The sequence below is a fragment of the Rattus rattus genome, chromosome 1 (genome assembly GCF_011064425.1).
Source record: "Rattus rattus isolate New Zealand chromosome 1, Rrattus_CSIRO_v1, whole genome shotgun sequence".
In the NCBI taxonomy this organism is placed as follows: domain Eukaryota; kingdom Metazoa; phylum Chordata; class Mammalia; order Rodentia; family Muridae; genus Rattus; species Rattus rattus.
The window spans coordinates 136,569,484-136,582,806 of NC_046154.1; the positions used below are offsets into that span (position 1 = coordinate 136,569,484).

The 13,323-nt window shown below is 43.1% G+C and overlaps 1 protein-coding gene across 1 annotated transcript in view; it reads left to right on the top strand.

The window, feature by feature from the left end:
- The window catches only part of Nsmaf (neutral sphingomyelinase activation associated factor), a 59,503-nt gene that overhangs the window by 38,548 nt on the left and 7,632 nt on the right, over positions 1-13,323 (top strand). Inside the window, 8 exon segments of the mRNA XM_032906262.1 lie at positions 271-313; positions 785-948; positions 2,353-2,461; positions 3,815-3,873; positions 8,610-8,677; positions 9,382-9,449; positions 9,841-9,964; positions 11,649-11,732. Coding sequence (XP_032762153.1) covers positions 271-313; positions 785-948; positions 2,353-2,461; positions 3,815-3,873; positions 8,610-8,677; positions 9,382-9,449; positions 9,841-9,964; positions 11,649-11,732 — 719 coding nt within the window.

Genomic DNA, 13,323 nt, shown 5'->3' on the forward strand with positions numbered 1-13,323 from the left:
CCAGAAGTGACTCCAGGGAAGCCCAGTCACTCCAGTACTGTGTCTAAGGCTTCCTTCCCTAAAGTGAAAGCAATGCTAACCAAGGAAGATACAAGATAGCAGCCATAACAGAATACCACAAGTTAGCATTTACTCAGCTTGAACATTGGTCTGTTTTACAAATGAGTAAGAGTTTCTATGCGCACAGTTAAGTTGCATTGCGTACATTCTGTACAGAGTATATATGACTAAATGTACATATTTTCAATAGTATTTACCTCTCTCCTTCAGTGTTTCACCCCCTGACCTATGAAGGCGGTGTAGACCTGAACAGGTACGCACGTTTCACTACACAACAGTTCTGTTTGATTATTAATGCATGTATTGAGAGGTTAAATTATGAAATTATTTATATCTTGCTTTCAAGTTGCTAAAACACAGAGGACAGGGGCCGGGCAGCTAGCTCAGCTACTGACAGCACTTACTGCTGTTCGAAAGGATCTGAGTTTGATTCCTAGCGCCCTGTTTGGAAGCTCAGAGCTCTCTGGATCTGCAGCTCTGAGGAACCTGGTGATCCTTTCTAGCCTATTCAGGCACCATACGTGTGTGGTATTACCTCACACACAAACACAAATAAATAAAAATAATCGGAATCAATCATTCGAGAAAGGACGTATTATGGAAAGGTGTATGAACAAGTTTAGTCTGTGCTCGTAGTATCTTTGGGGGTATTTTGTCTCCAGCTGATCTGCAGTTTGAACGTGAACCTGGTGCTTTATGCCATCTTTTGTATTTCTTCCTAAAGCATTGAGGATCCCGATGACAAAGTAGCCATGCTGACCCAAATTTTGGAATTTGGGCAGACACCAAAACAGCTGTTTGTGACACCACATCCTCGAAGGATCACCCCCAAGTTTAAAAGTTTGTCCCAAGCGTCCAGCTACAATGCGTCTATGACAGACTCCCCAGGTAAGTCTTGTAAGAGTGAATGTCGAGTGGCCCCTTTGTCTGTCTTTTGTGAGGGATGTGTTTCTGAAGAGTCTGAAACAGATGAAGCATGAACTCCTGAGTTGCTCAAAGATGTTTGCCTCTGTAGGAGGCTTTGGGCTGTTCCAGTGGCAAAGCCCTGCCTTTGTCCTCCGTGCCAGGCCTTGGGCTCAGCCCCAAGCACCACAAAGCAAACAAACATATTCGTTCCACTCCTGTTTCTGTTCTAGGTTGTTTGTTGGAAGAAATTAAGTCACTTATTTTCTGGCCATCCATTATGACTGTGATTCCCTGGCTGCTTCCTTTTCTGTGGTTTGAAAGCTCCTGCTCCACGCTTAGCAGTACTGTCCGACGTATACTCCCACACACGCATGCTTTGGCAGTCAGTCACCTGCACCTCGCTTTTCTAGAGAAGACTTGCAAACTTACATAAAGGTCTTGAGTTCAGCTCAAACTGCTGTGCTTTTTAACCTGGTTTCCTTTTCTTGATTTGCTTCCTTTCTTCCATCCTTCCTTCCTTCCTTTTAATAATTTTCTATTAACATGTGGCAAATGTATATAGAGTATCTCCTCCATCCAGGCCACAATGGCTTCTAAGATAAACTTTAAGAAAGGAAGAGTCATACGTCTCCATCCATATAACCACAGTTCTTATGCCATAGCCTCCCAGGGGGAGCCATGTGATGATGGCACGAGCCTCTCATCAGCAAAGGATTTCCCTTTCTTTCCGGTTTTGTCTCATGACACCCAGGCATGCTGAGCCTGTCAGGCATGCTGCTACAAGAGTAGCTAACCCTCCTCTCCAGCCTCTTACTGTGAGGGCTTGATAAGGGCAGCCTGAAGGACTGTGTGATGACATACAGGGGAAAGTCAGGTTACTGTCTTCTTCCCTTGGTCACCAACCCTAAGCACCATCATGTGGCTACTTTAAGCAGGGCAAATCCTCTAGCTTCTCTTCATGAAGAAGTAAGAGTATTACTTCTTCTCCTGAGAAACAAGAAGCCTTATTTGAGTTCTTGGGGTTTTTTTTTTCTCCTTCTCAAAACCAAAATAAAGCATTAGTGTTCCTAGGCAACTGTTGCGTTTTCCAAAAGAAAGGGCTGAGACAGAAATGGCCACTCAGACTTTTATTCCCTGTGATGCCCAAGCAACTGGTCAAGTCAGGACTTTGCCAACACTAGGAAGCCTGGAGCTTTCAATGCAATGGTCTATGTATAATTTTATTCTTAGCTAATGTTGGGCTGTATGATTTGTACCTTTGAAAGCATATTTTGGTTGTGGCTTGTTTTCTTGTTCTTTAACACTGATAGAATCCTTCAGATCCTGTGATCTGAAACAGCTGACTTTCTGTACTTTACTGACTCACTCAGTATCAGTTTCATGTAGTTTCTCCAGGGGAGGAGTCATTTGAAGACCTGACTGAGGAGAGCAAAACTCTGGCCTGGAATAACATCACCAAGTTGCAGCTACATGAGCAGTACAAGATCCACAAAGAGTAAGAGTACCTCACATGCCTCTTATCCAGCAGTTCTCAACCTGTGGGTCACAACTCCTTTGGCCATCGCGTATCAGAGATTTACATTACAGTTCATAATGGTACCAAAAGTACAGTTATAAAATAGCAATAAAATAATAAAAAATAAAATAATGTTATGGTGGGGGTCACCGCAACCTGATGAACTATATATTAAAGGGTCACAGCATTAGGAAAATTGAGAACCTAGTCTGTGTAAAAGCTGGGAGTTTGGCATGGGAATGAACTACAGAAGACAAGTCACGTGTGAAAATGACCATCCAACATTTTCTTCACTGCTTTCTAGCCTACAAAATGTCTGTGGGGATTTGCCATGTGAAGTCAATGTAGCAAAGAAAAATTAGTCTGGGCCACCATGCTCTCTCGTATATCTTTCTGTCATATGTTGCTCTAGGCTGAGATTAGGATGCAGGCAGCCCGTAGTTTGTACCTCTAAGCTGTACATACCACCCCTCAAAACTTAAAATGTGGGAAAGTGTGGAGCAAGCACGTTTGTTATCAAGCTTTAAATTTACAGATAGTGTAGGAAAAAGCACACCTTAAACCATTATAATAATAACAAGGCCATGCAAGTGTCAGGGCGGGAATTTAGGTCCCTAGAAGCCATGTAAAAGCCAGGCAGGTAGGGTAGCCATCTATAATCTCAGAACTCAACAGACGGAGGGTCCCTCGGTAAGCTGGCTAGCTGGAGACCCTGCCTCAGTGAGTGAGTGGAGAGCCGTCTGTCATCAACTGTGAGCCTCCACATGCACACCCCCACACACAGATACATGCTAGCCTTCCTCCCCTTAACTGTCCCCCCAAAGGCATCTAGGAAGTGATTACGCAGTCCAAGACAGTCCAGTGAAGGTGTGAATAAACCTCTAGTACTTATACATGTAACGGTTAATGATTGATCTTGGACGATCTGTGAACGGGGCTACTAGACCCACATACGTACACCATTGGCAGACATTAGGGACAGAGTATTCTGAATGGAATGAGGCAAGCCATGGTAAAGAATAGTGACATCTCATTGGGGATGGCCAGGTAAGGCGGGATTGTAGGAGAAGAAGTTTCCTCCTGCCAGAAACATGTTCAGTATGGTCTGCTGCAGCTTGGAGAGCAGAGAGGGAGAGTGTGTTCTATCAGCAGGGTATTGTCCGAGCAGAGGTGGGCATTGCTGAGGATTGGCTTGGAGTGGCAAGGACATGCCGAGAACAGTTCAAGTGAAGAAGCTTTGCAGACAAAATGAAGGAAGCCTAGTGAGAGTGAAGCAGAACAGTGTCCTCACACACAGCTAACAGTAATCGGTAAAACTTTGCTTCTCAACAGGGCGGTTACAGGGATAGCAGTGTCTTGCAATGGGTCTTCAGTCTTTACCACCTCACAAGGTATGTCTTCCTGCCTGAAAAGCACTTTAGCTGCAAGCACAGAGTCTGAGCTAAGCTTTTCTGGTATGAGCTGTGTTCACAGAAAATAGACTTTAGAAAAATTTTGTCATAGTTTGCCAAAAAAGGAAAAGCTTCCTGAAGCTGGCCTGGCTCCCTGGATGAAGTCACAGGGCAGGAACAAGGCCATGGCCTTGCTCACTCCAGGCTATCTTACTACAAGGGTCTGTTGCGTGGCCTGCAGAACTTAGAAGGGTGTGAGTGGTAGGCAGGGCTGAGGCAGGCCTGGACTGTTGTGCTGCATGTTCACCTGTGGAGTGCAGATTTGCTGCTAGTTTTACCTTGACATTCAGCATATAGCTTTAATTTTTTTGTAGGATATGACATTGAATTCATATATTGATCATTTACCTGTGCCTTATTGATAAGACTAAAACTGTATCTTAAGGATACACTAGACTTTGGATATCCTGATCTAGAAAAGCAGCACTAGCAATATCCATCTCTTACAGCGCATGTGTTCTCCTGGAGGTGTGTGTACATTGCTGGTTGAAGTGTGTCCCAGAGAGGGCACATCACTGTTCAGCTTTAGCGTCAGGACAGCCAGTTCTGACAGAGCTACTGACTGTTTCCATGGGGCTCCTCGTCTCAGTCCCAGATTACCACAGGAAACTATCTTCCACATGTGGTGTTTAGAAATGATACTGAGAGCTAACCACATCCAGGTAGATGAGCGCCCACTACCACATTCTGTGATTGCGGTGCGTTATCTGGGCGTCACATTCTTTTCTCTTCCCACACCACCTAGGATCCTGTAAAGTTGAGCTTCGTACACAGTGTACAAAATGATTGTGTAGAGCGCCACACTGACTGAACACATCAGGGTACCGACAGTGCTGCTGGAAGGAGGAAGACGTCTGTGCTTTGAAGGGTTTCCAACTGCTGTGCTGACCAGGAAGCAGCCAGCAGACACTGTGGTGTCCTTTAACAAAGGCACGAGTGAAGTGGTTCTCAACCTTTGGGTTGCAACACCCTGGGATCAAATGATCTTTCCACAGGGGCCATACGTCGGATATCCTGCATATAAGATATTTATATTACAAGTCACAACAGTAGCAAAATGATAGGTATGAAGTAGCAACGAAAATAATTTGGTGGTTGGGGGTCACCACAGCATGAGGAACTGTATTAAAGGGTCACAGCATTAGGAAGGTTGAGAACTTAGTGGTTAGCAAGGTTTCTCTGAGATGGTTTGAGCTTGTTAACCATGGGCTTTATGTTTCTGACCGGCCATCAAGGCTTCAGATCTTCCCCCAGCTTGTTAAGAATTGTACCACTGGAATAGAATTGAAGACCCGGAAATGAACCCACACACCTATGGTCACTTGATTTTTGACAAAGGAGCCAAAACCATCCAATGGAAGAAAGATAGCATTTTCAGCAAATGGTGCTGGTTCAACTGGAGGTCAACATGTAGAAGAATGCAGATTGATCCATGCTTATCACGCTGTACAAAACTTAAGTCCAAGTGGATCAAGGACCTCCACATCAAACCAGACACACTCAAACTAATAGAAGAAAAACTAGGGAAGCATCTGGAACACATGGGCACTGGAAAAATTTCCTGAACAAAACACCAATGGCTTATGCTCTAAGATCAAGAATCAACAAATGGGATCTCATAAAACTACAAAGCTTCTGTAAGGCAAAGGACACTGTGGTTAGGACAAACGGCAACCAACAGATTGGGAAAAGATCTTGACCAATCCTACAACAGATAGAGGGCTTATATCCAAAATATACAAAGAACTCAAGAAATTAGACTGCAGGGAGACAAATAACCCTATTAAAAAATGGGGTTCAGAGCTAAACAAAGAATTCACAGCTGAGGAATGCCGAATGGCTGAGAAACACCTAAAGAAATGTTCAACATCTTTAGTCATAAGGGAAATGCAAATCAAAACAACCCTGAGGTTCCACCTTACACCAGTGAGAATGGCTCAAAAACTCAGGTGACAGCAGATGCAGGCAAGGATGTGGAGAAAGAGGAACACTCCTCCATTGTTGGTGGGGTTGCAGATTGGTACAACCATTCTGGAATTCATCTGGAGGTTCCTCAGAAAACTGGACATTGAACTACCTGAGGACCCAGCGATACCTCTCTTGAGCATATACCCAAAAGATACCCCAACATATAAAAAAGACACGTGCTCCACTATGTTCATAGTAGCCTTATTCATAATAGCCAGAAGCTGGAAAGAACCCAGATGCCCTTCAACCGAGGAATGGATACAGAAAATGTGGTACATCTACACAATGTAATACTACTCAGCTATCAAAAACAATGACTTTATGAAATTCATAGGCAAATGGATGGAACTGGAAAATATCATCCTGAGTGAGGTAACCCAATCACAGAAAAACACACATGGTATGCACTCATTGATAAGTGGCTATTAGCCCAAATGCTTGAATTACCCTAGATGCACAGGACACATGAAACTCAAGAAGGATGACCAAAATGTGAATGCTTCACTCCTTCTTTAAAAGGAGAACAAGAATACCCTTGGCAAGGAATAGGGATGCAAAGTTCAGAACATAGGCAGAAGGAACACCCATTCAGAGCCTGCCCCACATGTGGCCCATACATCCAAACCAGATAAGATGGATGAAGCAAAGAAGTGCAGGCCGACAGGAACCGGATGTAGATCTCTCCTGAGAGACACAGCCAGAACACAGCAAATACATAGGCGAATGCCAGCAGCAAACCCCTGAACTGAGATCGGGACCCCTGTTGAAGGAATCAGAGAAAGGATTGGAAGAGCTTGAAGGGGCTTGAGACCCCATATAAACAACAATGCCAACCAACCAGAGCTTCCAGGGACTAAGCCACTACCCAAAGACTGACCCTGGGCTCCAACCTCATAGGTAGCAATGAATAGCCTAGTAAGAGCCCCAGTGGAAGGGGAAGCCCTTGGTCCTGCCAAGACTGAACCCCCAGTGAACGTGATTGTTGGGGGGCAGGCGGTAATGGGGGGAGGATGGGGAGGGGAACACCCATATAGAAGGGGAGAGGGAGGGGTTAGGGGAATGTTGGCCCGGAAACTGGGAAGAGGAATAACCATCGAAATGTAAATAAGAAATACTCAAATTAATAAAGATGGGGGAAAAAAAAAAGAATTGTACCACTGCTTTGAGAGTTTGCTAAGTAAAAGGCTGCATTTTTGTTACAGTCAAACAATTGTATTTTTGTTTCAACTTCTGAAGTTTTGACTTTCGGGATTTATATTACGAGCTTATACACTTACTGATATTTGCCTCAAGGCTAACATTTCTTCCCTCAGGTGCACAGTCTGCTTAGGTTTTGTGAACATGCATGGGACACGCCTTTAAGCTGGCAACTTCTAAGCAGGAGAACATCTTTGGTTTTGAGAAAAGTGTCTAGCTGCTTTTCGGTTCTGTAAAATGGTCACATTGTCCTCAGTAGACTTTGTGGGGAGCACTCAGACATGCCTAAGAGTCAAAAGCAAATTGGGAGGGTGTCCCAATAGTAACACCACCCCTCAAGAAAAGGTCACATGAGGCTCCAGGTTTTTATACATTTCCTTAAATTCAGTTGCAAAAATTAGGTTGAAATGTGAAGTTTTATTGTTGGAGAAAAAATTTATTTAAAGTTCATTCTGACAGTGTACCATGTTGGATATCTAGGAAGTACGTTATGCATGGAGGAATATCTGTAATAACATTAAAGTAAGTTGTGAGGCTTGGCTTTGTTTGAAGTACTGAAGGTTGTCCTGAGACTTTGCTCCATGGTAGGCAACTGCTCTGCTCATTTATAAAATAGGCGTGTGTTGGGCTAAGCTCAGGATTTTCAGTGCCTGCCTTAGGCACTATTCCTTATACAACAAAACTTTTTTTTTACTCAGAAGAAAGGAAATAAAAATAAAAATAAAAGTGCTTCTCATCTATAAGTAGTTCAGAACAAGAATATCACTCTATAATTAGGCCATTCAGTTTTTAAAAAATTACCTCTATTGCCAAAATTTTTGTTTGCTTAAAGTAAAAATTGGGCCTGCAGAGATAGCTCAGTGGTTTAAAATACTTGCTACTCTTTATAGAACATAGGTTCCTAGCACACACTTGCTAGTCCCTAACCATCTACAACTCCAGTTCTAGGGAAATCAACACTTTTTGGCCTTCACAGCAGCAGGTACACAAGACACATGTAGTCTACACATGCATGCATGCAAAACCAAAACACACACAGGCACACACACACACAGGCACACACACAGGCACACACACACACACACACACACACACAGGCACACACACAGGCACACACACACAGGCACACACACACAGGCACACACGCGCACAGGCACACACACACACACACACACACGAGAGGCCCGTAAATCTTTCTTAAATTTGTTTTGATATCGAGATCTCTGGCTCCCTCCTCTGTAACTCTTGTGTGTGGGGCTTCCGTGTGGGTGAAGAAGGCCTTTGGAAGTGTCATGGTATACCATGTCTGTGCTGCGATTGTGGGTTTTCAGCTAATCGTGAAGTTATAGCTCATAGAGTCTTAATGTTGGCACAGTCTCAGACCATTCAGTCGGTGTATACTTAGTTCTCTGTGAAACGACACTGATGTTACCCTCCAACAGTTAGTGAGCAAGGGCAGCCGTCCTCTGGCACCTTGGGAAGCCTTTCATTGTCTGTGTTCTAACTCTTAGATTCCACTTTGAAGATGTTTTCTAAGGAATCCAAAATGTTACAAAGAAGTATATCATTTTCAAATATGGTAAGTTCATCTATCAGTGTTATGGTAAAGTCCATTGGGGATTTGAGCATTTGCCGAGCGTGTGCAAAGCCCTGCCTGTGTCTTGGATGCAGAGGGAGGAATGGTAGGAGAGAGGGAAGGAAGGGAGGCAGGGAGGAGGGAGGGCTAGTTTCTGCTTGCTTCTTTCTAGTATGATTTCATTTTAACCAAAAATCTTAAATACCCAGTAGAATTCTCCTTAATAAGTCTATCCTTTCTTTTAGCTATCAGAAAAGAAATATTTCTATACTACTTAAATAATTTAGTTGCTTCTGATTGATCAGTACTATAAAACAAGTTATTAAAGAATGTGCCTTATCTTTAATGTCAGTCCTCCAGGAGATTTTGAAATTTTGTTACGAATCTTGTATAATTTGCATAACCACATGTCTGCCAAACAGAGAGGGGCATTTCATTCTTAAGAATTATCTTTCCACCATGATGTATTCCAGATTAGCCACAGTCCTCCAGCCCTATGGAAGCACAAGAGGCATCATGATGGGCCATGTTATTCCTGGCAAATTTAAGCATTTGGGAGAAAGCCCTCCATCTAGACTTAGCCAGCTCTGAGCCCTGGGTAGTTATGAGGAAAACCGTGGATAGAAAGACTCTGACATCAGTCTTACCATACTAATGAAGGACCTACTTTACTGCAAATGACTGATATCAAACCTTTTCTATTTCAGGCTTTATCGTCTTGTTTACTTTTGCCAGGAGACACCACTGTCATAAGTTCTTCTTGGGATAACAACGTGTATGTATCCATGCCTGCTTCTTTGAAATTAGTTCTGCATGCTTAGTGGCTGTCTTACGTGTGCATGTGAGGGATACACACTGGAGATGAGAGGACAGTATTGCTGGATTCAAATACCATTATTTTACTGTAAGAATTTCTCCAGTAAAATCTATTTTTCTAACTATTAAACTCAGGTGAAATGTAGCTAAAACAATTAGGAAATAATCTAATTTCAAATTCAAATGTTTTATATTTTTCACTTAATAATACAAGATCAAGAAATTTGTAATTTCAGGAAGCCTCAGTAGTTTAGAATTTTAAAAAATCCAATATTTGTTTCTTAAATGCATGTTTGAGAATCTTAAAATTAAGCTTGGATATTATTTTAATAGTTGTTGTTATCTTTTAGCTATTTTTATTCCATAGCATTTGGAAGACGCCAAGACACACTGATGGGACATGACGATGCTGTCAGTAAGATCTGTTGGCATAATGACAGGCTGTACTCTGCATCTTGGGACTCTACTGTGAAGGTTTATATACACTTTTTAAATGAAAATGTTTGGTCATAAAATATTGTGAGCCATCAGCTTCCTGTCAATATATTCAATCACTTCACTTTTTCAGAAATTATATAAATAATATATAAATATATGTTATTAACTGCCTTTTCTTAAATATCTTTTTTATTTTTTTGACAGTTTTATAAATGCATAAAGTATATCTTGATCATATCCAACACAAATCTCCTCTCCTTTTGACCCTGGACTCTCCCAGTGCCTCCCTCTCCCAACTTCACCTGCTCCTGCTCTTCCTTTAAACCCAGACTCTAGTTAGTGTTGCCTGCATGGAGAATGGATGTACAGCTTGAGTAACTCATCAGATGCAACACCACTGAAGGAAAATGGCACCCCACCCAACAAGTTGCCAGTAGTTTCTTAGCTAGGGATAGATAGAGCCTCATGGGGCCCCTCCTATCTTGACAGAATATTATGGGAGTGTCATGCAGGTAACCACCTGTTGTGAGTTCATGAGAGCTATAGCCATGTTGGATCCAGAAAACAATATTTCATAACACTCCTGCCCATCCCACAGACTGTTAGGAGCTTCTTGTACTTCAGGAAGCAGCTTCTCTGACCGAGGTTGAGGGCAGCACCTGTCTATGGGTCTGATACTAGGAAGGCACACTGGCCACTTGGCCCTTCAGCAATAGTAGGCTTCACCTAAGGCCTTGGCTTCCCCAGCTGTGGGCTTTTGACCAGGTTTATAGGGCAAGACATGAGCTCCTCCCTCTGGAATAGGCCTCAGATCCAGTGGAAAGCCATTGTTGTACAAAGTAGGCACACTTTGACTGGCAGGTCAGTCTAGTAGCAAACAGGGTCCACTGCTGAATAAATGTTACCTCCAGTGACTGACACTGAAAGCTAGCCAGCAGGGAAGAACATTTCTAGGTCATTTCCAACTTGATTTCTTACATCCTTCAATACAAGTGTGTTGTGTCTTCAATAATAGGGTTTCGCTATGCATTTCTGTGCAGTGTGATGGCCTCGGTGTTGACAGGCTCGTTGTTCAGAATCAGAATCAGAGCTCTTCTTGCTTGATGACTGGAACTACGAGTTGATCAGTTAATCCTAACAGTGCAAGTTATGCTGAGGAATCGTTGAAAGATCAGTGTGTTTACATGTGAAGCAGGCATCCGTGTACTCGTTCACTGTTTCTGTGCTGCAGGATGCCACAGGCCTCTTCAGACTTTAGGTGTTTTTCCCGTACAAGCCACTCCATTGCTTCTTACCTTAGGTTTCCAGTTTGATTCTGTGTACAAGGAAAAAAAAAAAAAGAGAGAGAGAGAGAAATCTATTATGATCTTTGCAGCGTTTGTCAGAATTTTTTCTCTAATCTTATAGAGAGGTTTCCTTTACATAATTTTAGTTCTTTGGATGTTCAGGTTACTTATTTCTTAAAACATTACTAGACACTACTGCACTTTCACATTCCCATCCCCTCGATTCACACAGTGCTTTGACTGCGCTGAGTAACACATTCAGGGGTGGACGTGGACAGAGGCAGGGGTGTCCTAGTGAGGAAGAGGCCCCTGGGGAAAAGCTGGACCTGTCCCAGCATCTATTGAGAGGCAGGCCGGATGGGAGGTTTTTTCAAATGTGTTGAGAATTTTGTATTAAGGTTTAAAAATACCTTCTGCAATGTGCTCTGTCCTAGGTGTGGTCCGGCGTTCCTGCAGAAATGCCAGGCACAAAAAGGCACCAGTTTGACTTACTGGCTGAGCTTGAGCATGACGTCAGTGTGAGTCCACCAGCAGAGCCTTAGGTCCGGGGGTGGGTGGGGAGTAAGTACTTGAATTTGTGTATGGTTTTTCCCTCCTCCTTTTCTTGTACATGTTAGGGAGTATAGGCAAGTTCTTTGGGTAACCCTGTTAAGTATTTGATTCTGCCCTCCTTTCCCCCTCTAATTTGTTCCTTTGTACATTTCCCTGAGAATTAACTTCTGTTCCCAATTAATTTCCAAAATGTCAGTTCTAAGGTGGGACCCAGTATCTTACTGCCTTCTGGCCTAGAAGGTGAAGGGACCATCAGTCTGTTCAGGAGATACCTATCCCAAAGCTGAGAACAGTGACAAGCTGTCTGGATGGCCAAGAATGCACAGCCTGTAGCAGAGCCGAAGTAAAGCTTTTCCTGTGTTGTTGTTGTTGTTTTCATTCTGCTGTGCCTTAGGCTGTAGTGGGCAGCACTGCTTTTGTTCAGCGGCTGTGAACTGATGCTAGGTTTTCAGTCTCACCTGAGGTTAAAGATACTCAGTATTCAGTTCAAGATGGTGTTCAAATGGAGAGATCCTTCATTCCAAAAAGCCTTCAAACAACCACGGATCAGCCTGCTTCAAGCAGTTTGGCACCTCCATAGGATTTATTAGTCAGCTAACTTTTAAAAATGCTTTTAATTGAAACAGAATCACATCATTTTCTATCCTCCTTTCCCTCCCTTTAATCCCTCTGACCTAACCTCCCTTAGGTCTCTACCAGGACTTACCCACTTTCAAGTTAATATTGTTATATACACATATGTATATGTGTATGTACAAAAATATATAAATGCAACCTGCCGAGTCTGTGTCTGTTGGCCATGTGGAGATGTTTCAAGGCTGACTATGCATTGAACAACCGACAACCAGGCTCATCTCTAGGAAAGGTTAATTCTCCCTCTCCCCGCAGTCATCAGTTGCCTGCAGTTTTGTCTATTGTGAGACCCTCTATCATTTTCCCCTTCCCACATTAACATGTCCATTGCTATGCCACGGTTCCAGCCTTGTTTAGCCATTTCCAAGAGAGACGATTTCACACACGTCTGACTTCCTGATACTTTTGGCTCTAACATTCTCTCTGTCCCCTCTTCCTTGATGTTCCTTGAGCCATAAATGCAGGAGCTATAATACAAATGTATCCACTGGGGCTGGGTTACTTTCAATTTGTTTTCTGTGATGGTCTCCATGTGCTGTTAAGAGAGGCTTCTTTAGTGAGGGGTGGTAATTATCCTTATCTGTGGGTATTAGGATAAGTTTAGCATGAAGTAACAATTACTACCAAAGTAGTAGTACTGGATTCTTTTCTAAAGTCATGACCTCACTGGTCCCCTAGCTTAGGAATGTCCCAGGAATGCTCTCCCTCTTGTTAAGGGGACCTTAAGTCGGACAAGAGAGCTGTTGGTTGCCACTGATATGAGTGTAACTTATTATGCTCTCATGCATCTCTGAACATGCCAGCAATTGTCTCGATTCCTAGGTATTGCAGCTGGGTAGGACTATTCAATGGCTTCCCTCCCTCGGCAGCTTGTATAGTAATTCTGTAACTGTGGAAGCAAGACCACAGGAAAGAAGCTTTCAG